This window comes from Lygodium microphyllum, chromosome 27 (assembly GCF_053477565.2).
Source record: "Lygodium microphyllum isolate KBCC chromosome 27, Lygodium_microphyllum_v1.1.10, whole genome shotgun sequence".
In the NCBI taxonomy this organism is placed as follows: Eukaryota; Viridiplantae; Streptophyta; class Polypodiopsida; order Schizaeales; family Lygodiaceae; genus Lygodium; species Lygodium microphyllum.
Window position 1 is genome coordinate 80,917,432 of NC_141161.1, and position 27,731 is coordinate 80,945,162.

Genomic DNA, 27,731 nt, shown 5'->3' on the forward strand with positions numbered 1-27,731 from the left:
TCCTAAACATAAATAACCTAAGTGATATGGCTTGATTGTCAGGCACCTTCTGCACCCACGAATGCTGACATGCAAGAGAAGAAATTTCTTCTCAAGCCCTATGTGATCCAACAAACATCTACGCATATGGTTGAATTGCAGCATATGCAATCCTTGTTGGAACAATCTCTCACATTATAATAAGCTCGCGACTCATTTCTAGAGTTGTCCACTTATTTTGAATTGTTGAAATGCAGAGTGTAGGCTCTCCAGGATGAGCAATATGCCAAACATAAATTGCTGGCCCGTTTGGATGCCTTATACGATAGTAATTGCCAAATTCATTAGGTTGTGAGTGGCTTTGCATAAAATATGCTCATGAGAATATTGTGCGCAACAATATAAATGTGCCTCTGGTATTATAAATCTTTGTTGGATCCACAAGACAATATCACTGATTCAATTCTTGTTGGCCACAATTGTGTTGTAGACATGGTACGGGACCAAGTTAAACCAAAATGAGCAGATTTTATGGATGTTGACATCACTTAGGGGTAGGTCGAGGAGGTGTTATCTCATCTGCCCTGTAGGAAAAGCCCAAGTGGGGATGGCATACCTAATGAACCTTTCTCCAGAGATGTTGATAAGCTCAAAGATCCATTGACCTGTCTTTGTAAGCAAGTTTGGTGATTGGATTGCACACCCTTGGATTGGAAGATTGTTGTGCTTCGCTTGTTACCAAAGATTCCCTCTCTTCAAATAAAATTTTCTCAAAGATCATCACTAATAGATTGTAAAAAGTTTCTCCACAGCTGATTCATCCACGACATCAAGTGACACAATATCATGCATAATATTATGAATATTCAATTGGAGATAGATTATGCAAAAGCCTTTGGCCAGCAGGTTGTTATGATCCAACTGGATATTGAAAAGGCTTTTGATCATGCTAGTTGATCTTTTGTTAGACATATAATGGGTGCCATGGGTTTTGGGCCTTGAAATACATACATTATTGGTACTATTTGCATTGATGCAGTGACATGAATCGCATTTAATGGGGTTGTGATTGAGGGGATTGCTCTTTCTCGTTCGCTTCCCCAGGGATCCCCTCTTAGTCCTTTTTGTTTGCCTTGGTGACACATCTGATGCTCTGATTGCTAGATAAGATGGCTACTTATGGTGAGATCATTGGATTGACCCTTCCCATTGGAGCAACACTTTTGGGAGAGTCCCTTATCGATGATTCCTTTATGTTCCTAGAAGGTTGAAAGATCGAATTTGGAAAGAGCAAAGGCAATATGAAGCTTGTTTGGTCTTGCTTCAAGCCTACATATCAAAGCGGACATCCATTAGGTGCAAGAAACATGCTTGTTGTGCGAGAATTGAGCAGGAGTTCTACTTACTTCTCATGAGCTAAGATTGTACGAAGGCTTGAAGGAGATTCTAGGAGTGCCATGACACGAACTGTGTTGCTGCATGAGAGGTTTGACATACGTATGCTAAGGGTGGTAGTCATCAGAAACGTTTGGTCCTTTTCGTGTTTCGAGGTTTTTGTTCACATTTTCTTTCATATGTTACCTTAAGGTTTCAAGGTTGGAAAAATGTTATTTAGAATAATTAAAATTACTATACTTCTAATATTAGGTGTCAACTTTGATGAGGGCAGTATACAAAGGTAAAATACAATCTCACTTTGTGGATTACTGCAAGGTGTTTGATAGGAGATCACATGTGGGGCTGTTATGCGAACTCCATGCCATAGTAGTAGCATTAAAGATGATGTGGGAGTGGGGGCTCTTAGTATGATATGAGTCAATGACAGTCATGGTATGAGCTACATATGGGATGTTTGACGTACTCGAGAGTAGGATTGGTGTGAAGCAAGGCTGCCCCCTCTCATGCAGACTCTTTGAAATGTACATTGCTGATTTTATAAAGACGATTGAAGGAGCAACATGACCACATGTAGTAGCCTTGATCCCCTTTCTTTCTTCCTTTTTGTATTTCTTTACAGAATTGATTACTGATGTGCTGAAAGGGGTGGTTATACGTATGGTTGTAGGTGTTCATGTCAAAATATGACTGTTGTGAAAACAAAATAGAGAGTAGGGTTTGTGGGAGAAACATAGTGTGCATGACAAACTCTGAGAGAAAAGAGAAACTCACGAAACACAAAAGAATAAGATGATGAATGATAAATCATTTAGTCATGCTAGGTGAATCAAGCTGATAAGCGGAGCCGAAGCTCTTAGGATAACTGCACTATCCTGTCTTAATTAGGTGGCAACACCTATAGGGAACGTGCACAGTGAAGGGAGGGAAACACAGTCCTTTGGAAGTAGGATATTGAAGGTAAATGGTAAAGGGTGAAGGAAGGACAGCCAACTGTAGAGGGAGTGAAGCGTGGTCCTCAAGAGCTGTCAGAGATGAAGGATATGCTGAAATCTCTCCATGATGATAGCTGCTATCAAGGCGGCAGATGGACAGCCAGCTGGAAAAGAAGATGCAAGAATATGGGATGAAGATCTCTCTGTGTAAGTGGCTGCAGATAGGCGACTATTCAGCAGCCCTTCAGAAGTAAAGAAAACATAAAAAACGTATGTATCTCACGTGGGGCTGATAAAGACGGTGTAACTTGCTGTGAACGGTCTGAATCTGCTGCAAATGAAGCAGCTGCCTTGCTCGGGTGGTGGGTCAACACTAAATAATGATCTAATTAAAGCCCTTTTTGGGACTCTAAATGGAAAGCAAAATAGGAATGGAGCAGGGGGAAATATACTGAATGACTTGGTTTGTCAACACCCGCTCTCAAGGCTAATATGGATTGAAAAAGAGGAGTGTGAAAGAGAAGAAGATTAACTCGAGGATCCTAGTATTCCACTTGTGAGGTAGACATGATGAGCTGATAGAACTCGAAACTCTCTCTCGGGAGAGAAGCCACAACCTTCCTTACTCCATGTTGGAAGTTATATGCAGGGCTAGCCACCAAGCCATGGATGAAGCATCCAAAGCCCCAAACTAGGAACAACCTATAGATCTTGGGTGTGAGTGGTAAAAAGATGATGAGCAAATAAATGAAGAAATGGGTGATGTGGCAAAGATATGTCAACCACTCCTAGAATGTAAAGGGTTGAAGTCGAAGGAATGGTATCCCCCTCTGGAGAAGAAAGTGAGCCCCCTCGGAATCCCTTGGTGAATTCCCTTTGAGAGAGAGAGGGAATCAAGAAACTCATGGACCACAGCCTTTGATATATCTAAAGATGAAGGAAATGTATCCGACAGTGCCGAAGAAGGTATCTAGGGCTCCAAATGAATATACGCTAGGCAACTCTCAGAGCTAGCCTCCCAAACTTGAGTAGACGAGGGAGTGGAGGGAGGGGTATCACATGGAATCTTCTCAATGCCGGCATCGGAATTGGTGTCTGTAGAGCAAGACAAGGGAGGAGGGGGAATGGATAGCTCCTAAGGAGCCAAGGGTGGCCAACAGTCAGTGTCACATAGTGAATTGGGTTAAAGGAGTGGAAGTAGTCGAACAACTTTTGTCTCTCGAAGGAGCGGACTAATGGGATGACGATATCCAACAATCATTGTCTCTTGGTGGAGCAGACTGCAGAAGCGATGGCAGAGAAAGCCATTGCACTTGAAAATGGGTGGGGTAAACGTGCATAGCACATTGCGGTGGTCTCGAGGAGGTATTGGTACTGATGATCCTTCTTTTTACTCGTAAGGGCTTAATGCGCATCGGATGCGTCCTATTCCCTTGAGATCTATAATCTGATAGCCGATGTAGAATGATCCTTGTGGCACAAGGAGTGCTTGAGGGTAGATGCATGTACTTCAATGGTGTGGGGAGCAAAGGTCGAAGTCGACAATTTTTGGTGGTATGATCGTTGGTGCCAGAGTAGGAGCACTAAGTGGACTATCTGTCAGGAGAAGGCCATAGCACCAAGGTAAAAACTTGAAAAAGTGAGGGTGAGAACAAGAAGAACAAGAAGATAAGGATAACTCCAGATTGTGCAGCGGAAATCGGGGGTAATCAGAAGATGTTGCCACTTCTACAACTTGTCTTTGTCGTCTCTAATGCAGAGGATCTTCTTGGCTCTTTGAGCGCCTCTAGCTTCAATACCATGTCAAAATATCAAGTATGCTTTGATACCATCTCAAAAAAAGATTGCCGTGAAAGCAAACTAGAGAGACAATAGGGTTTTAGGAAGAAACATAGTGTGTGTATGGCAAGCACTGAGAGAAAAGAGAAACTCGGAAAAAATAGAAGAAGAAGATGAATGGTGAATCACTGAATCATGACAAGAAAATCAAGCTGATATAGCGGAGCCGAAGCTTTGAAGATAACTGCACTATCTTCTTTGAATTAGGTGGTAGCACCTGTATGGAATGTGCATAGTGAAGGAAGCGAAATGCAGTCCTTTGGCAGTAGGATTTCAAAGGTAAATTCTGAAGGGTGAAGGAAAGGACAACCTGCTGTAGAGAGAGCGAAACACAATCCTCACGATCTGTGAAAGATTAAGGATATCCTGAAATCTTGCCAAGATGATGGCTGCTATCAAGCTGACTGCCACGCGGCCACTTGAAGAAGAAAATGCAAGAATATCCAATGAAGATATGTCCGTGTAAGTGGCTGCAGACAGACAACTGCTGAGTAGGCCTTTTTCTTTGCAAGTAAAATGTGGCTGATTATATTACTAAAAAAAAAAAACTGATTACAACGGAGTGCCCATGCTCAACAGACTAGCTGCTGGAGCTGATGAAATTTACAAATACATCATGTATACAAGCCTCTCAAGGCGGTATGGGGTGGATGGGGGCAAGAAGCCATGGAGGGGGGTGTATCGCTATCTAGGGTTGCCCGCCTGTATCGCGAAAAACAAGTCGTGGCCGCCCCAAGTGCGCATGAAATGACATCGGAGCTCTTGATGAGCCTTGGACTAGCCTTGCACCTGATCCCATCGGCCGCGGAGGGAGTGGATGATGGAGGTCCAAGTCCAGAGCTCTGCTAAGGTCGCCTGTATTGATAGTGTCTCTCTGTCGAAAGCCTCCTGACATCTCACCTTCTAGATATGCCAACCAGTAAGACTCCCTATGATATTCCATATCTCAGAGCGGTCTATTGTGGGCCTAGTACCTGGCAGATGGGTAGAGCCTCTAAATTGACTAGTGCACACGACCTTGCCTTGATAATGAATATCGTGTCCTGCATCCCGGCCTCAAACAGAAGGTGACGGCCTTGGCTGACCGCTTGCCGGCAGAAAGCTCCCCATGAGATACATCCAAAGCTAGGTGCTATGCGGTGGAGGATGCGGCATGCTCCTCTCCACATGAGTTGTGCCGCCTCACATGACCAAAGGCAGTGCTTTGGGGTTTCCAGGGGCTGCTATGTGCAGCGCTTACAACCTTCCTCCTTCTGCATCTGGGCAAGCTAGCTTCCGACTACCAAGCCTCCATGTGCAACCAGCCATAAAAAATACCATACCCTCCTCGGCCTCCAGCTATCCGCTGGAAAGGCTCCGTGATGCTGTGCTCCGCCAAGTGCCTCCTACATGCCAGTCCTAGCAGTGTACTCCAGGAACCTCGGTGGCTTCTTGGCGACCGGAGTGGTTGGCCATAGTCACTCTCCTGGATCCCACTCCAGCTCATCAAGTGGCTTGCCCTCCCAAATCCAGAGGCGGCACTCCTTGAGCTCTTGCCAAAAGACAAAAGGGTCGAGCCGCCATGTCTTCCCCTGAAGGCCAATCACTCAGATCCTCTTCCATGAAAGGACAGCTATCTCCTCATCCTACTGCCCTCATGCTACGGGCGGGGGGTTGGTAAGGGAACAGGCTGGGGGGGCAGCGGGCGGCTAGGGGGAAAGGCAGAGGAAGGGGGCGGGCGGGATAGGTACAAGGAGGGGGGGGGCACACTGACACTAAATAAGGATCCAAATAAAGCCATTTTTGGGGCTGTACTGAATGACTTGGTTTCTGAGAAATTAAGACCTAACTGTGTGGGTCAGCCTGACTTTGCAAAAGTTTCTCACCTTTGTGGCTAGTACGATCTCCACCTTTGTCAGATGATGAATTCGTTTTTAGAACTGTCTCAACATTACCTGTTTTAGACATTTAGAAAGACGTGGGATTTAAAACTGACTCATGTATTAACGAGTAACATAAATTGATGTCTCAAGAGTAGAATCATGTGATAATTAGGCCAATCTCAAAATTTATTGAATTGAGTAGTTGGCTTCTTTAAGAAACGCCTTTGAATCTCTCTTGCCTTCTAGGAAAGCGTAGGCTATCCATTGAATGGCTTCAAGTTTGGCAGCTTTATCACCATTTCCTTGTGAATACCTAAGTTTCTGTAAAGAGTGTAAGGAATAAGTTTTCAGCTAAGCCTCATGTTATTTCTGAGAGCACCTGTATGACTAGACTTGTGCTAGTTCATGGGTGCTGGTTCAGCATTTGTTTTTCTGTTTGATGATGGTTGTTCGCATGAAGTACTGTGTTTGAGGAGGTCTGTTCTAATAGTGTTGACACTGTTTTCTAACAGGTTATACCGGGTTTCAGGGTACGCATTATACCTGTTATGGGAACCATTCCTGCCATTTTTGGTCAGATCATGGCATCCTATGTCATAACAAGCATCACAAATCTGCCAGTTGATTATGAGCCTGTGACACGTCTTGACTTGGAACTTTATAAGATTCTCCATCAACGACTTGTTGAGCGAGAAGAGATCCGTTTTGGCTCTGCAGATGGGGTTGAGGTAAGAGATCTTGGTTATGCCTTCAAATTGGCACAGTTCTTTTTGGTGAAAGTGAATGATATCTGAAAATGTTTATTCATTCTTGAGTTTTATTTTTGAGATTGCATGCCTGTCAATGAACAAATTTTTCTAGTTATTCATTGTAAAATATCAGGTCTAAAACTATTGTGCATGAATGTATCCACTCTGTAATGCTTAAGTGCAATCTTTGATGTCGTGTGGAAGGTTGATGTAGAGGAAGTCGTATATGTTGTACGGGAACTTTGGCATGGTCATAGTGCTCGTGATCAAAGTTCAAGATCTGCTACAAGAGGAACATGGCGTCATGTGAAGAACTTGACATTGACAAGGTTGTGACTTGATCTCTCGTCAGTTTCAAAACCAGCTTAGTGGCAAAACTATTGGCTTTGTAAACTTATCTCAAGTTTTCTCTTTTGTAACATTTGGAAGCCAGAGAGAAGTTTCTGCAAATGTGCTCAATCTTGAAAAACATGTGAGATTTTCCTGCAATATAACATGCGTGTTCTGGAACTGTTTTCTAACTTCTGAACAAGCCCAAGGAAGGATCCCTTGATGCTCCCCACATCTGGTGCAAGGGAGGGGGTCTCTACCATAACCAATCCATGTACCAACTGCTTTATGTCAGGCCTCTGTTATATGATTACTTCTTCCCTGATGCTTTGCATCATGGCTCTCACACCGTTGATGCCTTGAAGTCTTTGCCTTTGTTTATGAGGTCAACAAAGGCAAACCACTCCCCCATTGTAGAAGCTACCTATGAAAAGAAGCTCCCCCAAGATAGAAGGATCGCCTCTCCAATGGTGTGGCCTTTCTCTGTCTTGACTAGCTGGCTGAACAAAAGTGGCTGCCTGAGCTTCTTTTTAATAGTGACTAGGCCAATATGATGAAGTCTTGAAGATGATGACCTCCATGCTGGTATAACATATGCAGCAAATTTGATCTCAAAGCTGTTCCCAAGGCTTGTAGCTTGGATGTATTGAAATCTCCAATGTATGCCATGGATCACCATGATTAGGAGCAGTGGTGTCTAATCTTTGCAGTAGTACCTTCTTCTGCAGCTCCTTGCCAAGAAGAAGATCCTCACAATGAACTTTACCGTGAATGCTTCGCTTTGACTGTTTGGATCAATTACCCCCAGATTACCACTAGATCTAGGTTGGATGACGACATTCCAAGCTACCTTTGCCCTTGAAGGCTACCATCTATACCTGATCAAAACGAAATTTGTAATGAATTGCTTCATGTGGCTAGTACATGGCCTCAAGAAGGCCAAAAAAGAATCAATAGACCACTTACTGGGCAATAACACTTGGATTGCTATGATTACCCCCCTTGCTAGTGATAAACTTGTAGTATTCGAGTATAATCTTACTGAAATGTCGTAGGAAACGCAAGTAAAAATCTCATGTGTTTCAAACGTAGCCGTCATTAGGACGTGAAATGTTATTACACGTGCAAATGTGACTTACACGTGACTTACACGTGTGAGGTGGATGTCAATTATTTCATAGTGTGGGAAACCTAGGACCTTGAGATATTAGTTGGTGGCAAAGGCAAAAGTTGTAATAAGTTATGCCTGATAAGTACTAGGTGATACTATGTGTCAGAACTTGGCCTAGAAGGTCAATCCTCTAGCAAATCAAGGGGCAAGTTGATTTGAAGGCTTGTTGGTCATTTATGACAGCGAGAGGCACTTGGATTAGTGAAAAATTAATACCACAGGGGCTGTCAAGTTTTGGGGCCAATAGGTCATCCAATGTCCAAAATTAAGTGGTAACATTTGGATTCTCAGTTTATGTGAGTTTCATGCTTGTTGTAATTGTTGGTAAATCAGGTCATTACCACCCTCTCTAACGAGAAAGGCAAGTTTCATGGTTCCATTGCCAAGATACGATCAAATGCTTTGAACTGGTGGGCCATTAGTACGTCATTGAAATTGAGAAGTTTTACTCTATTGTGGAAATTATGTTCAATTGAGCATTTATAGCAAGTATATCCATGTGCATCGATATGTAATAGTGGTTGGGGTATTCTTTTGTCTCCCCACACTTTCACTATTCTTTGTCATCGACATCTAATAGTGGTTCGGCTAGTATTGTTTGTTTTATTAAGATCTTGGGGTTGACCATCCCTTTCTCCCTTTTGTGGGGACTGCTACTTAGTAGGTCGAAAAGTCGTGGGAAACCCTCACTTAATGCTACATCTTTTGAAAAAATAAACAAAAGTCCTAATAGTTGATGTGAATGGCCAAGGCCAAGTCCCAAAAACGATTTCTCATTTTACATGGGTATTTTTGCCACAACCATTTTAAGAATTAAATAATTATAAAAATTTCTTTTAGCCCTTTTAACCCTGCCTAAAATTGAAGGTTCACATCCATAATTAAATTGGCTAGGCCTTTGCACCTTGGAGTGGTCCCCAATCTCTGTTGACCCTTAGATTGGCATTAAATAATCTATAGCAGCCAGAAATGTTGGAAACGTTTAGAAACGAAACGTCAGAAATGTGTTTCATAAGTTTCTTTCAAGAGGAGGTAAAATAAGAAACACATGTTTTTTTTAATAGGGATTTTTAATAGTTTTGACTGGGGAAAGAGGTTCTAAATCTCTATGGAACTCTCTCTTAAACAAAGAATGGCTAATTGAGCTTGAGTGATAATATAGTCAATTGAGAATAATACATTATACATTACATATCCATGATCCATTATTGACTTATCACTTAAGTCAAAGTTAAGCCATACTATGGTTTAGAACTCAAACATTACGATTCATACATATCATACAAAGAAAATTGAAATTAACATATAAATAGCCTATCTATAATATGGATTGAGTCAAGTTGCAACATCATGATTTTCATTTCAAAACAAACTGATAAAATGTCAAAATCGATAATGAATCGTAATATATCATAAATAGCTCATAAATGAGACTAAAGTCGTATAATATTCAAATCTCAAGACAAGAACAGATATTAGATTGATAAAGTCCAATAACTAAACAAAATTACAAAAAAATCAATCTCTCATCCAAAATCTCGAGCCCTCACGAGTCATTACACATCATCATCATCATGTTTAACATTACCCAATAGTTTTTGGCAAAAAAACCATGTTTTGAGTTCCAACTCACAAAAAAAAATTTAAAAAATAAAAACACCCACGTTTTTTACTCTCAGAAACGTTTTGTACTTTAAGAAACGTTTCCTAAGTTTCAAACTCAAAGAAACGCGTTTCTTAGCTGCTATGAAATAATCAATCAATGCTAGTTCCTAGTATCACCATTGACACTTATTGGCCAAACAAGTATCCTAGGGTTAAAATTGACACCAAAACTGACCACCAAATCCCAGCTAGCACAACTTATCACAACTTTTGCCTTTGACACCCACTACATCCTCAGGGTCCTTGGCTTGTTACCATGAAATAATTGCCATTTGCATCACATGTTCTAAACAACCTTGCATATTTGTTTAGTAACTTAATTAATTATGATGAGCAAGATTAAAGCATGTCAAAATTTTACGTCCCCAAGATAGTTGAGCCAAAAATCATTACCCTAAATTAAACAATCCCAAAACTCAAATTAATTAATGAATTCCGCATACAAGCTCTAATTTGAGAGTCTCCAAACTTTCTATAAATAGATACGTTGCCCTCTCAAACAATCAATCTCGTTTTTGCTGATTACAAGTGCTGAAGCTTTGTTGATTACAAGTCAATATCGTTCATGAAGAATATCTCAGTTGGAGTTGGCCAAAACTATTGTCCACCCATCAGCGCCTATTTCTCAGCCCTCCTAGGCAGATTAGGTTTGTTTCAGCTATCATCTATTGCTCTCTAGAGTGGGCGACTGTTACTGTAGCCTCTCCCTATTGGCGCTTGCCAACTGCCATATGTAGCAATTGGTGTGCTTGGACTTGTTGGCTGCTGCCCTGCCTTCTATGATTGCAGCCATTGCTACTGTTGGACTTGCTAGCTGCCGCCTTGCCCTCTGCAATTGCAACATGTGTTGCCTTTTGATGTGTTGGCTGGTAAACTGATTGCCGAATCATCACTTCTCTTGAGTTTTGCTGATTGGGCTGCCGCCACCTTGCCACATCAGCACCAGCTGTTGCATTTGCAAATTTTCTCTCTCCTTTGCATTTCTGGTAGGTATCTATCTGCCTATTGTTGCGTTTGCTACTGCTAGACATTGACAAAGGCTGCCTTGCTGTGACGACATCATCAACATTCTCGTCTCGTGTCTACTCGGCACTTACTTTTTGCAGGCTGTAGGCACCGCCAAGAGGGGGAGAAAAACGACATGTGCACTTATCTACTGTCGCATTCAACAAGCTATTATTCTGGTATACACTGTCTTTTTAAACTTATTCTCTCTCTCTCTCTCTCTCTCGCTTTCTCTCTCTCTCTCTTTGCTAATCCTTGAACCTTTCGAGGATCAACTCTTTTCTTCTCTCTAAAAGTATTGTAATTTGTGGTTGTAGGTGGTTCCTTCGAATGTGGTGCAAGTTGTTATTGGCCATGCATCGAATTGTTGGTGCAAGGGTTGTTTGCTTGAGGCCAAGTTCTTGACGATTATGTGGACTCCATGTATAATTCATTGTTTGAACTTGCTCACAAAGGACATTGGGAAGCTCAAGTGGATGAAGAGGGTGGTCCACAAAGCTGAATTAGTTATCATCTTCTTCGCGGTAAAAGTGAAGGTGCTTGCAATGTATCAGGACCATAGCGCACTCGAGTTGAAGAAGCCTTCTTGAACTCGATTTGCTTACATGTGGTTGTTGCTTGAGTATCTTTATGCGTTGTAGACAGTGGTGTTCAATCTATGGAATGAGTGGGATGAGCATGAAAAATAGGAGACCTAAGCTATGTAGCACATGTGCCTCAATGAGCAATCTTCTAGAAAGTCCATGCCATTGTGATTGTCGTGACTCCTTGTTATAGGATGTTGTGTATGAGTGATTGCGAGGGGTCCACCATGGGCCTTGTCATTCACTTGTTTAGAGTGTCATTAGTATTGAATCTATGGAATGAATGGGATAAGCATGAGACATAGGAGGCCAAAGCCATGCAGCTCGTGTGCGTCAATGAGCAATTTTTGTGGAAAGTCTATGCCATTGTCATTGTCGTGACTCCCTTTTATAGGGTGTTGCGTATGAGTGATTGCAAGGGGTCCACCATGGGCCTTGACATTCACTTGTTTAGAGTGAAATTGGTGGAGGTGCGTGGTTGCACGCTGATCACAAAGAGATAACGTGCACATGTTCTAGAGATAGCAAAGAGGAGATGGACATGGATGCACAAGCTGTCCATGGTTTTGTAGCATTGGTACATCCGGCCTACAAGTCGTTGGCCGTCATGGGCGATAAGGAGCTCCGTTTAGACTAGCTTGCATGTTTGACTTGTGTGGTCCTCATGGATGACGACAATGCAGTGCTAGAGAAGCTAGGATACTATGTATATCAGAGAGGGCATCTAGCATTTACTTCTCCTAGTTGTTGAAGGAGAGAGTCACTTGTGAAGCCCCTATTTTGGTAGCAAAACTTTTGATACGTGTTGGAGATTCTTAAGCCATGAGAGTTCTTACGGAGGATTGCTCTTCCGGGGCATCTGAGGGAAACTATAGTGGCTATAATCTCATTGAGACAAAGATTTGCAATCGGCCTAGCCTACGACAATAAGAGCATGTAGTCTATTATTGCACTATCTTATGCATGATAAGGTCTATGATGAGCATCGATAGTACAAAGTAAGTAAACACTTAATCTTTAAATTCAAAATATCTTGTTTTAAACTCTATACTTTACAATGTAGTATTTAGAATCTTATATGCATTGTGCAGGTGAATGTTTATACATTGAAGTTGACGGGCAATAATCTTCGACGTGTACATCAAGAGGTGGATGAGGAGGGGGAGACGATATGTCTGGAGCTCTATCGAGAGCTTATGGCAGCAGATACTTGTGACACTCGGAGTCAATATGCTCATGGGTGAGGACTTCAAGTACGTGGTAGCAAGGGCATGGTCATTCGGTGCCCTTTGAGATTAAGGAGAGGTGGTTGGAGTGGTTTGCAGACATATGTGAGGTACAGCTCTAGAAGATCCCATTTTGAGCCTTATGATGACATTTGTCCCCTGTCTATGTAGGTGGTGCTTAGGAAGCTATCATTTGATGATATCAGATGAATCTCATTAGTGAGGACGAGTATGAGTGTGTCTTCTCATCGGATGTGGAGGTGTCATATTTAGACTCTCTTGATGAGCACTCGTATAGTTTTGATGATCATGATCATGATCATGATTGGGATGCCTCATTATCGGATGTGGAGGCGTCATATTCAGACTCTCTTGATGATGAGCACTCATATAGTTTTGATGATGATGATGATGATCGTGATTGGGATGCCTCATTATATGCCTCTCTTTTTAGTATCTACTATCATTGTATCAACTATGATCCTTTACCCATGTATGTACTAGATTGTAGTTGTATCGCATCTTGCACACAGCACATGCGGTCACGAGGGCCACCCTCATGTATTGATCTTATTTTGTAATGACATGGCTATTTTCACTTTAAAAATGTGTTCTATCATTAAGTGATTTATATTTGTTCGAAAAGTCAATTTAAATTTTTTCTCAAAACTAATATTATACCGTACTTTATAAAATCATAAGGTTCCATTTAATAATGTATTTTATCGTATTGTATGGTATCGTACCTTTCATACTTGACAACTATGAAGATATTGAAAGACACTTTATTGTGTACCAATGAAGTATTGAAGCATTGTGCATGAACTTGCTTAACTAGGAGACAATAAAATGAAGTTTGAGCCTCATGTAACATAGATAAATCAACCATCGAACATCTTGCTGATATAAAGTAGTGTTAAAGGATCCGCTACCATCTTTAGAGGTGAATTTGAAACCATGCTTCAAGTGAGTAGACATTGGCTTGCAATTCTTGAACTAAAAGCGATAAAGAAGCTGTCAAATATTCTTGGATTTTGTCATGATAATGTCACCCTCAATGGTGGAAAATTGAATACCCAAGTAATAATGAAGTAGACCAAGTTTTGTCAAGGTAAAGGGCTGTTGTAAATCAGCCTTAAAAACTGCAATTTGACCAGCATTGCTCCAAGCAACAAGCATGTTATCAATATATAGCACAAGAATGATAAAATGAGATCTCTGATGTCTAATGTAAGAGTAGCCTCTATAGGACTGTTTTGGAAGCCAAGATGCAATAGATGAGAATATATTGGAGTATACCAAGCCTGTAGAGCTTGCTTTAAGCGACACATGGCATTCTTGAGATGGAAAAACTTTCTGTTAGGAGCCTTTGACCTCAAATCTTGGAGGCTGTGGAATATTACCCCTTTAGTGAGATACCCATGGAGAAATGTGGTCTTGATGTCCAATTGATGTAGCTCCTGATGAAAGTGGTTGCTAGGCATGGCCCTTAGCAATTGGGCGGGCTTTGTACCTATTGATAAAACCATTTGACTTCCTTTTAATTTTAAAATCCATTCGGTACCTATTGCACACTTGCCGGAGTTCAAGTCAGAGCTCCTTGCATAGTTTTGATGAATGGAATCAAAATTTTCCATCATTGCTATGATCCAAGGATCATTTGAAAAAGCATTTTTTTAGCATTAAGGCTCTTCATTGCATATTGTAGCCACCAATGTACATGCAAGAAGATTATCTTCTTGTTTACGAGCGGAGGCTTATGTGGCATAATCAAAGGAAGAGGATGTTTGGTGTCTCGAAGGGTGTCGAGCAGCCAATGAGAGACTCTTTTGGCCTGCTGAATTTCAGCCCTTATAAACTCCAAATGAGCATCAATAGTGGGCTGCTCATGGACCAAGGTATCAACTATCTATTGTGGCTGTAAATCATGTCGATTGAGTTGCTGTATTGTACTTGGAGATAGTTGAGATGAAGGCAAATCAGCTATGGAACCATTTTGAAAGAGTGGTAATAGATTGTGAAAGATGTTTGAAGCATCAATAATAGGTTGTTTTTGACAGTCCAGCAAAGGACAAGAACCATTTTCAGCGAAGATACCATCTCGACTGATAATAATATTGCCGGTAGAAGGTTGATAAAGCTGGTATCTTTCCTTGCTTTCAGCACTATACCCAATAAATTAGAAGGCACATGAGCATATAGCAATGATCCAAAAGTCGTCATATGAGAGAGTGAGATGGGTTGGAGCTAGTCCGTGCCTCAAGGAGTAATGGTGTGCAAAGCTCTTGTGAGACACCTATTCAAAACATAAGTGACACAAAGAATAGCGTCAAACCCAAAAGATTTTTGTAAATTCTTACTCTTCATGATGCATCTTGCCATCTCCATTAGCGATCTATTCTTCCATTCCACTAGTCCATTTTCTTGTGGAAAATAAGATACAGTGCACTGATGATGTTTACTTCAAGATGGAAGATAATCTAAACATTGTTTAGGAAGAGATTCACCACCCTTGTCAATGTGAACGGTTGAAGTGCAAGAGCCGCTTTGGTTCTCCACCATGGCAGTAAAAGTCCTGAAGCAAGAGAAGACTTCAGACTTAGACTTAGTGCATATATCCAAGTGAATTGGGATTTTTCATTAATAAAATTGATAAAATAGAGCAGTCTACTTGGAGATTTGGTCCGCATAGAACCACAAACGTCATTGTGAAGGAGATGCAAAATAGATGGAGAATTAACGTGAGAATGGGATTGCACACTCTTTCTATTTCCTTTGGATAGTGCTTATGGAGGAGAGAAGGGCAGAAATCTCAAATTGCGATGAGATATGGTATATAAGTAGATGGTGCATATTCTGTAGATATGCCCATTAGGTTTTTTTTCGTTGCTTTTTTTTATTCGCTTGAGGTTGTTGCAAGCCTTGTTTTAGCTTCGTAGGTCTTGGACAACCTTTTTATGATATATCTCAATTTGATTGTGTTGTCTGTTGTTACTTACACAGGTTACAGATTTTAAAAATATAAGTTTCGAGATGTTTGTTTGAGCGCAAATACAAGGATTATTTGTAAACAGATTGCATATTGTATATATTATTTAGTAGGGAAAAAGGTTGCTTGGTTTATTACTGTGCTTGTCTGTTGAAACATTGTAGAAGACTTCCTTGCTATTTGATACTTCTCTATTGTCTTGATACATATGATCAACAACTTTTTGAAACTCCTATTGATAGTGTCTTTTTAACAAAGAAATCTTCCCAAGATACACATTTATGGCATCAAAGGCATGGCCACACCAAGTATCGTGCCTTGAAAAACTCCAATCAAGGGATATGGTCAAAGATCCAAATCTCCATCTACCTTTGCATCATTTGTAAAGGCTGCCTAAGTTGGTAAGATTCACCGGTTTTTCTTTTCCAAGGAATACATAGCTAGGAAAGGGGGCGGACTGTGCTATCCACGGCCTTGATACTCTATAAAGTGCCACGTAGGACAAAATTGTTGCATAAACATGCTATTAGAATGCATTTTGGTCATGTGCGAACACACCGAATGAGATGGCCAAAAGTGGCTAGTTTAATGGTATGAATCATCAAGACAGATAGGTCCCTAGTACGTATGAAGGCAACTATAACCACAAGTGAAAAGATTCCTTCAAGACCACACCTTTCTCTTGTTTAAAACCTTTGGCCACTAACCTTGCCTTGTACCTTGGTTTAGTGTCTCGTGTAACCTTCAACTTATAGATTTACTTGGATGCCAAAGTATATTTGCCCTTTGGCAAAGAAACCAACTCCCAACTATAATTCTTCGTAATGGAATTGATTTGAGACTGCATAGCTCTTGGGTTTGTTGGATGTACCTTTTTAAGGGTTGGAAGAGGATAGGCCAGCATGGGAGAAGGTCTTTGATGTGGAAGGTACATCCAACAAATTCAAGAGCTATACGGTCTAAAGGTTTGCTGATTTTTCACTAGCAAGCTTGTGTTTGGCTTTAGTTTGCCCTTTCCTCGATGATGGGTGAAAAAGGCATGTTCGATTGCCATAATAGTGTTGTCAAGAGGACTTTGTTTATCCTGCAACAAAAGAGACACAAGCCCATAGTTACCAACTGTAAAGTGGTAGCGAAATCTTGATACGATTGAGGTAGACCATGAAGAGTAAATGAAACAAGCTAACTAACTAGGACTACTTCATCAGTATTCAATAATTTCTCTCGAAGATCTTTGATTAATTGCGAACTCTTATGCAAGTATGCAACTCGTGCCCTATTGCGCACTTCATATGAGGAGGCAAGTTGATCCCATGCATCCTTGGCTATCTTGCATGATTAAGCCATGCGCTTGGGCATCATGGCCATCCCATTGGATTTGCCCTTGAGTGGGAGGTGATGTGGCAGATGAAGATGACTTGGCATCATGAGAGACACCTCTCGATGTGAAGACAGGAGGTGGTGCGGGTGTTTGAAAAGCTAGCCTCCACGTCTTGCCTATCACAATATTCTATAGATTCTTTGCGACAAGAACGTTTTGCATAGTATTTGCCCATACAGGGTAACTGGTGATGTCAAGCTTGTCATTTGGATCAAGCATGCCCAATAGATCATTATTATAGTTGGGCATGAGTGAAAATAGCAATAAAGTGATAATTTTCGAGTAAATATAGAGAAAATCAATCACCGAATATGGATGAACCATTGATAGAAGAGTAGTTGGGCACTTTAGTAGAGTCGAATGGCATGAAAATAATACTCTACTCTTAATGTTTCCTTGCCGAGGAGAGAACCATATGATGCAAATAATAATTTGATGAAATAGAATATTACTCGAACAAGATGAGAATCAGCAATATGCTGAAATGTTGAGGCCAAAGAAAATGGTTTGAGACAAATCAAATAAAATTGAAAGAAAAAGAAGAAATTGAATAAAATTACTACCCAAGTGATACGGAATGTTGTGTTGTTGAATTAAACTTTGATTTTGATGAATTTTGTCAAATTTCAAAGAAGCCCTAAATTTTTTGAGAAAATTTGTGTGACATTGAGCTCAAATAGCAAAAGCCCCAAATTTTATTGGGGAATTGATGAGAAATTTGAAAATTTTACCTAGATTTTTTTTTTTTGGCAAGTAAAATGTGGCTAAATATATTCCTCAAAAGACTGATTAGAAATTTGAAAATTTTACCTAGATTTTTTTTTTGGCAAGTAAAATGTGGCTAAATATATTCCTCAAAAGACTGATTAGAATGGAGTGCTCATGCTCAACAACAGGTCTTTGCCGCCCCAGGTGCGAAGAAAGTGAAAATGGAGCTCTTGACGCGCTCAAGGCTCACCGTGCACCTGGTCCCACCAGCCGCAAAGGGAGTGGATGATGATGGAAGTCCAAAGCTCTGACAAAATTTCATGTATTGAAAGGCACTCCTCGCCAAAACCTCCTGACAGCGTGCCTTCGAGATGTGCCATCTTGTAAGACTCCCTACGATCTCCCATTTCTCTGAGCGGTCTACTGTGGGCTCCAATACTTGGCGGTTGGGTAAAGCCTCCAAGCTGTCCATTGCACAAGACCCAGCCTCAATGATGAAAATCGTGTCCTGCATTCTGGCCTTATACAAAAGTTGACGGCCCTGGTTGACTGCCTACGAGCAAAAAGCCCCCTCCACGAGATACATCCAAGGTTGGGTGCCACACAACGGAGAATACGGTAGGCTCCTCTCCACACGAGCTCTGTCGCCTCACAAGACCAAAGGTAGTGCTTTGGGGTTTCCAAGTGTTGTTGTGGGTTGCACTTACACCGTCCATCTTGTTGTATTTGGGCTAGCCAACTCCCAACCGCCAGACCTCCATGTGCCAAAAGACAAAGGAAATACGAAATCTATATCTCGTCTCGATCTTTGATGTGGGGTTCTAGACCACCGATTAGCAATCTATCTTCTCTTGGCATCCTCAGGGCCTCTAAATTAGGGCCTTGCAGAGGCCCTACCACACACGAAGTAGGCTGCGGAGGAAGGAAGATTTTGGTGGCGTGATTTGGGCACTCGTGAAGATCCATCTCAAGCATGGCCTCCACCCACCACCAAGCCTCGGTCTCCACTTTATGGAGACCCTCCTACAAAAGGACCTTCCAGGTTTGCCCTCCTGGTGTGAGCCCACGGACTACTAGCTTGCCCAAAAGGGCCAACCTTTGGAACTCTGGGTCTATCATTCCAAGCTCTCCCTCAGATCGATGTCGAATGATTGTCGTCCACGCCACCTTGGCCCGAGAATCCTTGGAACTATTTGAGCTAGCCCAGAGAAAATTCGGCACTAGGCGGCGAAGCTGAACCACACAAGACAAGGAGAAGCACCAACACGAGGCAATGTACCAAGCCGTCGCTAGGACTTGGTTGACCACCAAGGCTCGGCCCAGTAAGGAGAGGCGGATAGTACTCCAGTAGGTTAGCTTCCGCCTGATAGAGTCGAGAACTAATAAGAAAACCAACTGACTTTCGCCAGTTGAATTTCGCTCAAGCTACAGTGCAAAACACCTCCGGAGCTAGTCTCACTCTCTCCAACATCAACTCATCATTCTCTATATAAAGGGTGGTATCATCTGTATACTCTGAATATAGTAGCTCTCTCTCCTCCCTTGCTAGAAGTCGAAGGCCACGTAGCCCGCTCACACGTGATCGGAGAAAGTGGGACATCGCCTCTGCAAAAAGTAGGAACAGATACGAGGCAAGAGGACAGCCATACCGGACAGATCTTTCTAGCCGAAACTCCTCCCCCCTCCTACCACCTATGAGAACCCTGCTAGTATCCGATCTGTAAAGTGCAGAAACCCCGTAGATCCATGCCAAGGGGAAGCCCAACCTCACCATGGTGCCCTCTAAGAAGTCCCAGTCAACCTTGTCATAGGCCTTCTTGAAGTCCAGGAGAAGTACAACCAATCCCTGATCAATGTGCTGGGCCCACTCGGTCGCCTGAAAGAAGCTGAAAACATTGTCTAGGATGCTCCTGTCCTCGACAAAACCTGTCTCTCTGTCATGAATGATGTCTGGAAGCACGGGGCAGAGTCACCTACTTATCATCTTGGCCAGTGCCTTATAGGCCACTGACAACAAGGTGATCGGTCTCCACTAGGATAACTCCAACCTGTCTTCTTTGGGGAGGAGATTGACAAGACTTGTCGATAGACTCCCTGGCATGTGTCCTGAGTTGAAAGTCTCTTGAAAGGCCAGTAGGGAGCGTCCCATCTCCTCTGTGACGAGGGACAAAATGTAGTCCCAAACCTGTTGTCTACAACGTTGTCCTTTGGTTGAGACTATGTCCTACTGAAAAAAGTGTTTATAGTAGTCAGTGGCAATCTCTATCACCTCATCTGGGCTAGAGCAAATCCTTCCATACTGATCACGGAGGTTGCGAATCTGATCTCTGAAAGTGCAAGGTTGATGCACCTGAAAAAACTCCTTGGACATCATGCCCCCCTTCCACACCCAAGAGGCTGCTAAGGTACGGAAGGAAAACTTCGAGCACCTTTCCTCGACAGTGGCGAGGGTTGCCGGTTCACGCACCTCCTGCGTGTGGGGAGTGGGATCCCTTGGTGCCTCTTGGAGTAGTCTTTGTGTGGCTGCTAGGTCTCGCTGGAGTGCTCTCTCCTCCTCCCAGCTTTGTTGCCTGGCTTGTAGGACTGCCTCCTTGCAGATCTTGCTCAACTCGGCTAAGACCTCTGCAACCTTCTTTGCGATCCGGTCCCTCTTGTCCCACTCCCTAGTCTATAGAGGTGCTCAATCTACCTCCTCATCTCCTCCCTCGTGTGGATCGAGTCAAGGATCCTACAAGATTGCGTATCAAGGACTGAAGTTGTTGGAGCATCAAGTGTGAGGAGAATCCGGCAGTGATTAGACAAGGTGGTGCCAGCCAAGTGCCCTACCTTGGCCTCCTCAAGAGCACCCCCACTCTCCCACATAAAACTGGTCTAGCGGTTTTAGTAGAGCTCCGCCCAGCTACCTGTACCCCTTGGAGAAGTCCAACGACCTCTCCCTCTTGTGAAAAGCTGAGTCCCGCCACACATCACGTGCTCCTATCGCGAGGAGGAAGACTTCCCATGCCTCTTGCTCCTCCCTTGCCATACCGTCGTAGTCTCTACCTCTACCCTCTTGGTCCTCTAAGGCTTCTAGGTATTTGAAGTCTTCTCCAACAATCCAAGTGTCTACCTTTGGAAGTCCTGCTAGAATCCCCATCCAGAACCTGCTGCATGCCCTAACCTCCATAGTAGCATAGACATGAAGAACTCCAAGGCATGAGTCCCCCATGTCCAATCTGATCCATACGACCCTCCCTTCCACAATTATCCCGTGGTCACACACATAGGTAGTAAGCCTCGAGCCATCAGAGGCGTACACGCCTCCACTCCTGCCGTAGGCATCGATGGAGTACTCCTAGTAGATGTGCGAACTGCATGGAAATGCCTTTTCCACCTGATGGGCATGGGCGGGGGTGAGTTGGTGCTTTTGCAAAAGTAAGATGTCGATCAGTCCGGCAATGGCAGGCTGCAACTCTTGTTGAACAATCAACTCCTTGGAACCACGTGCCCCACTGTAGTAGACTCATAGGGAAGCCTATGACTAACCAAATAGGCATCTATTCGGTGTGGAAGTTGTTTATGAAGAAGAGCTAACGGACATGAAAATGCGCTTGGCCATAGGCTTGGAAGATGAACTCCATTCCCCCATGGTGGCTCTCGGCTGGACCATGGGGGTAATAGATTCTCTAGGCGGTACCACCAGGGCATCTATCAGCCAGGTTGAGACGCGTGACTCTATACACTAGTCGAACGAGGTAGCCTGTGCGAGGGGCCACTCAGTCACTTCCATCGATGCTCTCATGCTCAGATGTGGGACCTCGGCTCCAGCGCCCACTAGTTAATGTCCATCATGCACCTTGGCCATTGTTGGGAAAAGAGTGCTAGTCCTCCTGGCCCTTCACCTCCTTCTCTATTAGTGTCATCGTCCAGTCTCCTAAATGAGAGATTTGAAGGGGGAAAGCATAGTTTGGTCCATCCAATGGTGCTAGTAAATGGACCTTGGCGCTCCTTGACTTGCGGACCGCGAAGATCCCCACCTCCAAAGGTAGTGGAAACTCTTCGCACTCCGCAACTCTCAAGTAGGACCATTGACCACTACGGAAGAACTCCTGTGGGAGCAACTGCATCTGTCTAGGGAAAGTGTGACTGTCGGCTGGGTCAGATGAGTTAGTGGCTGTGTGGGGAAGGGGGGGGCTAGGCTGCTGGTGAGGGATCCATAAGGAGGGTTGGGTGTGGGGGTTGTGGGATCTCGGGAGGGGTAGCATGTGACGCCTCCGTCGATGGTAGAGGTCGAGGTCTGTGATCCTACTGGGTGGGACGAGCTGGGGGGTGCTACGGGGTGTGTTGCTTGGGATCTGTCGCTCTCCTTCCTACTCTTTGCTGTCGTGGCTGTGTATGAGGGGTTGATTGAGGCCCCCCCTCTTGTCTCCCTCTCGCTCATCCTTGGACCCGTGTCAAACCGTCAGCATCCACGTGCAAGCCTACCTTGGCTCCGAAGCGTGTGCAATTTGCTACCTAGTCACAATAACTTGTTCCTTGAAGAAGTGTCTGCCTGTCTCAATCTCCAAAAACTTAGGTATGTTCTTTGTATCTTTCATAACCACCCGTACCCTAACTGACAATACTGTACCGCCTGTCCGGGGAATAGTAGGATCACCGGGCGTCTAAGAAACCTGTTGTGGAGTGAGAATTCCTCCACTGTGAAGCCACGATACTAAGGAACCATATAGATGACCCCCTTCGTGGAGGCATATGGTAAGCTATCCACTAGCTCACGGGCTATGTCCGCAGAGGTGAGTCGACCATGAAGATCCCTTGACCCATGAGAACTACCTCCACGATCTACATTGTGCCAACGCATAGTGTGGAGCGAAGCCAATCCTGAAGCTAGGCCTTGTATAGGGTGTGTCCTACAACCTGACCAAAGATTGCTATTTCTTTCAGTTCTAGCTTTGTGGCATGGACGGCTAAGAGTTGTTCGTCAAAAAGGACGATGCGCAAGGTATTTGACCAGAGGTTTCCATTGCGCGTCCTTGCTAAGGACCTACCGATCAAGCTAATGTGCTACCGGGAGGGGATTGCCTGGTGGGAAAGGGAGGCACAGTGCGCCACAAGGTGACAGGGCGAGAGGAACAAGGGGGAGAGCGGGGGAGCGATGGCGGCAGTAGCAACGCGATGGGAATTTAGAAAAAAAAAAACCTAGATGATGTTGAATGTGGCCAAAACATGCCAAATGTCATGCCTATAAATGAGTTGGGCACCAATTTCAATGAAGAATGTGGAATTTTAGAAAAGCCCCAAATTTGGTGGCGAAATTAGAGTAAAATTGAAAATGTGTGACGAAAAGCCCCAAATTGATGATGATCAACGTTGAATGACGGAAAGCCCTATTTTAAAATTGAGTTGTCCAATTAGAGGGTTTTAGTGAAAATCCCCAAAATTTATCTGCGAAGTGCGCTTGGAAAGGGCAACATATATGAACAAAGCCTTGTTGGTCAAGTGAAATGCAGTTAATAAATGGGTTCTTTGTTTGATATGTTCAGATGTAACCAAGGGGCTGTCGGTTGACATGGCCTAAATGAAGGTGTGTTGGTGACTACGATGACTTTGGTGACAGTTGCAGGCGGTTATGTTGTTGGTTTGATGTGACAGGTCAGTAGCAAGATCTGGGCAGTGAAAGAGGAGGCAACATGTTGGGTTATGCATGGAGGGTCTTGTCGGCAATTCTAGGATATGTGAGTAGAAAGGTGGTGACAAGTGGTGATCAGGGCAGTGATGAGATTGGTGGGGTGTTGGAATGGCATGGTGGAGTGTCAACTGCCAACAGGTGGTGTGTAAGGCGTGCAAGGCATGGCATAACCACATGACAGGTGGACTGTAGCTATAGGAACAGGTAAACTGTAGCCGTTGAAGGCCAGAATAGAGAGAGGTCTGCGAAATAGGGTGACTTTGGCTTGTTGCTGGGCAGTAACTAGGATGGGCAGAATTGTTGCAATGTGGACGTGGACGAGGTAGTGGTTTTGGAACTTCGAATAAGTGGCACATCATGCAGCCAAGGTTGGAGCATAGGCATCGGTTGGAAGTGGTGGCCCTATGTGTAATTGTTGACGAAGAAAACGGAGCCCATTTGGTAGCAGTGCCTCGTGGAGGAGCTGGTCGAGCGAGAAGCACTCAATGACAATGGCTTGTGGTGTATGGTCGTGAGCGATGGGGATGGTAATGGAGGTAACCTTGCTCTAATACCGTTGTTGGCCTAGGTGTGGAGTACTTGTGTGAAACCAACCTTCCTTCTCGGAGAGGGTGGTAAGTCCCGATCCAAGCACTTAATTACAATAATCAACAAAGAAACATAAGTTGAAATGCACACTTTACCTTAATAATCTTTGATAGTAGACACCCTGTTGGCCCCAAAACTGGTGCCCCTTTTTGTATTTCTTTAACTTCAATTGCTAATGGATTGATTACAAGTTGAGATTCCACAATCTCTTTGGTTGATCCAAAAGCCCCTTGCTGGTCCAACAATGAGCAAACAAATTGGGCAAATTTCCCCTTGATTTTCACCTAGGACTAGCTCTAATTGGACCCCAATCGGTCAAATGCTTCCCCAAAATTTACAATGAATGGCTGGGCATTTGAAATCCTTGACAATACCACAAACTGCAGGTGCTGATTTCAGTGTACAATGCTTTCTATTGATGGCATAGCTACCTCGAGGTGGTTGTTAAACCTTATTTTCTATAGAATTTAGGGTTTACATTAGAATTCCCTCTGTTGTCGACCAAATCTAGCAGAGATAGGTTTCAAATAGCCAAGATAAGTTGCGATCTCTTGAGAATTGATCATAGAAGGTGAGGGAGCAAGGATGAGAGAGAGATTTGATTTTCTTCGTGAGACAAGCCTAAAATTTGCTTGTTGCATGTTGCAGCTTGCATTTAATGCAGTCACCTATTGTCAAGCGCCCTCAAATTGCTATCGCCTGATCAATGCAATTTGTCACTACCCCATGGAAGGTTTCACATGCCCGTGACAACTTGTTTTATTAATCATTATAGAATGAAAGACAAGAAATGAATGAATTGATGCACAACAATACTCAATCACAAATGAGAAGTGATGTATTAGTAAATAAGAGAGAGTACAATGCTCAAGGGAATCACAATGAAAATGCCACACTTATTTGCTAATGTAGTAGAAAGTCTCTTTTTATAGTAAAATGAAACCCTAAATGGCTTATCATATTAAAGAAACTCTTATTTAGGGTTTATTGATAAGAAATTAGGGTTTCTCAGCCTCTTCGGGAAGTGTGGTCAGAAATTTCTTCCAAGAAACCTGCCAGCCATAATTGAATTTGAGCCCAAATTTCTCACTCTAAGGAGCGAATTGGAGGCCAATTCCCTTCAATGTCTAGGGGCAAATTGAATTGAAGACTTGCTGCCTGGCAGCAAGGGACATAAAAAATCGAAGTGAATTAGAACCATTCATCAGCTTGAAGCAGAGGGGCTGCTTCGAGCTGGGGCTACCTTAGAAGGTCCTGATTCAGCCCAGAGCTCTTCAACAATGATTATTAACACAAGGGTGTTTGCTCTCCTTGCCAAGATCCAATCCACACATCTTGAGGGACAAACCTGTCCTTGGTTTTATTCCTCTATGGGAGTTATTGAGTCGTGCATGAAGAAGACACTGACTTATTCCTTGAACAAGATTCCAGGCACTATGGACCATATAGACATTCATTTTGTTGTATTGTATTGTTTGATGCATATTTGCAGCATTTCCTTGTCTTCTGCAGATTCTTACAACAATCCTTAATGAGTCCTTTTCACTGGGAAAGAGAAATCAATCAGCTTTGTTTGCATTTCTTCTTTACTTCTAATATTCTTCAGACTGTTGGCCTTAATTGGTCTTATGATGTGTTCAGTAGGAAAAAGAAGGGTGCGCAGGCAAGTGTGTGTTTGCAGACATGCACACAACCAAAAGAAAACAGCTGCAAGTGTTGTATCATAAATGAGAGTAGATGCAACGCAAGTGTTTTCAGTACTCAGTTCAGGCACACAAAACAGAAAAATTGCGATGACATTTAATTTCCCAAGAAAAAATGTCCCACAGTGAAGAACCGAAAGCAGATTTCTTGGTTGCTCATCTTTACATAAACGGGCCACTGAACTGCTGAAAAGTGAGAAATTAGCAGGTGGTTAAAGATTCTGGATGCTACTGAGTCATGGCAGCATATTTTTATACACTATGTATGCCCCAAGTGTGGCAGGGTCTGATTCATTTGTCCCCAATGTGAGTTTACTGTAATGAGTGCCAGTATACCTGATATTCTCTAGTGTTTTTGAGGTCTCCGTTGTGCAAAATTTAGATTAAAGGCTGGGATTTGAATATTCAGCTGCTCTTCTTGAATCATGCTGGGGCACTTAGAAGCATGACCTGGGGATAAGGTTTATAAGCAAGCTGTTTCAAACTATCTTCCTATAATGTGATTATGAACTGCTTTAATATCAGATCTTGTTTTGGCAGAGAATGGAAGCATTCAGAGCTAATGTTAATCACCTTTTGTACTGACAGATGGGATCCTGCAAAGAATGCTTCGGCAAGCAATTTGGTTCTGTTGTCTTTTCAGGAGGTAAGACATGCAGCTAAGCTTTTCCTTTTACCCTATGTTCAGAGAATGTGATGTGCCGTTACTCAAGGCTATGGTGATTTTGTAAACGTAACTCACTGGAAGGAGAGTTGTTTGCAGGGCTAAGCAAAGGCATAAGTTTTATTGTACGATGCATGTGTACTTTTTTTGTTGCTACTACAGATGTTCTGCTATGAATAACATACTCTACGCTTGCATTAAGTTTTTTCTGATTTCCGTAAGGTTTGTTTCTAAACTCACAAGTGAAACCACCTCAGGCGGAGGAACACGAGGTTAAAACACTCGGAGATATTAAAAGAAGTGAACCTGAATTTTACGAGATGGTGTATCGAGTACTAAGAAAGGCAGAGCAATCACTTCAGCATGGTAAGTCTCAATCAATTCTGAAGTAAATTGCTTGTTATTCTGCAGGGCTCCTTTAAGTTGTAAATTTCCCAGTGCTTTCAGGTGAAATGCCCTGAAGTAGATGATGCAGTTTTCTCACTATCAAACCAGATGCTCTGGTAGTGTTGCCTGCTGAAACATCCAAAATTTAGAGGTTGCCTGAGATCGAAACCTATATGGAAAATGGACTGGATAAATATTAAGAGACCTCCCATTTTCAATATGCCAAAATTGTACTTCAATGATACTGGTAGGCATTCTAGGGGTGGATCATCATCGTTAGTTCAAAGGCCAAAGCATTCTCGCTTTGTTGCCACAGCTTCAAGTGTTTGAGTGGGAGACCAAGACCAAGTTCTGAAGTTCCAAAAGAAACATGCTTTCGTAGGAAAGGTTGAGTAAATGAAAGCAGGAGCTTGGCACAACATTATTGTGCCAGCAGTGTGTACATTTATTTTATGACTCTCCCTCCCCTCCCTGTGGGCCAGCATTGAGCAAGGATATAAGGTGTATAAGCGAAAAGTGCGCATTATTGCATTATACCACCCGCCATAAGTTGCTAAAAACTCTTAATTCTGTGTTGCTTTGCACTAAATGAACATTCCAAAACTGCAATTTGCGAAGTTTTGAAACTTTTCCGTGTCATTATTTATCTAAACAGTATAGGGAAGAAAGGTGTGATATATCTGCATCTTTTGCAGTAATTCACAGCATAAAACAGTAAAATTTTCAAATTGTTACTGAATTTTTAATAGAAGAAAGGTGTTTTTGACCTGGTTTATCCTATGGTTAAGAGTTTGGTTGATTTTTTAAAAATCACAAATTAAGAATTTCAAATAAAGTAAATAAAAATGTTCTCTTAAACTTGCTGTGCAAATCTTTTAAATGTGGGATTTGAAATTGTTTGAA

The 27,731-nt window shown here is 42.8% G+C and overlaps 1 protein-coding gene across 4 annotated transcripts in view; it reads left to right on the plus strand.

The window, feature by feature from the left end:
* Positions 1-27,517, plus strand: part of LOC148012520 (NAD(P)-binding Rossmann-fold superfamily protein) — a 120,569-nt gene extending 93,052 nt beyond the window's left edge. The window contains exons 10-14 of one of the 4 annotated variants that reach the window (XM_087669286.1): positions 6,540-6,738; positions 6,964-7,088; positions 26,366-26,423; positions 26,699-26,807; positions 26,880-27,517. In XM_087669286.1, the coding sequence (XP_087525412.1) occupies positions 6,540-6,738; positions 6,964-7,088; positions 26,366-26,423; positions 26,699-26,807; positions 26,880-26,902 (514 nt within the window). In that variant the 3' untranslated portion in view covers positions 26,903-27,517. Of the gene's footprint in view, positions 1-6,522; positions 6,739-6,963; positions 7,089-26,365; positions 26,424-26,698; positions 26,808-26,879 lie in introns of all 4 variants that reach the window. The other 3 variants (XM_087669284.1, XM_087669285.1, XM_087669287.1) reach the window with 3 other exon arrangements.
* The last annotated feature ends 214 nt before the right edge of the window (positions 27,518-27,731 follow it).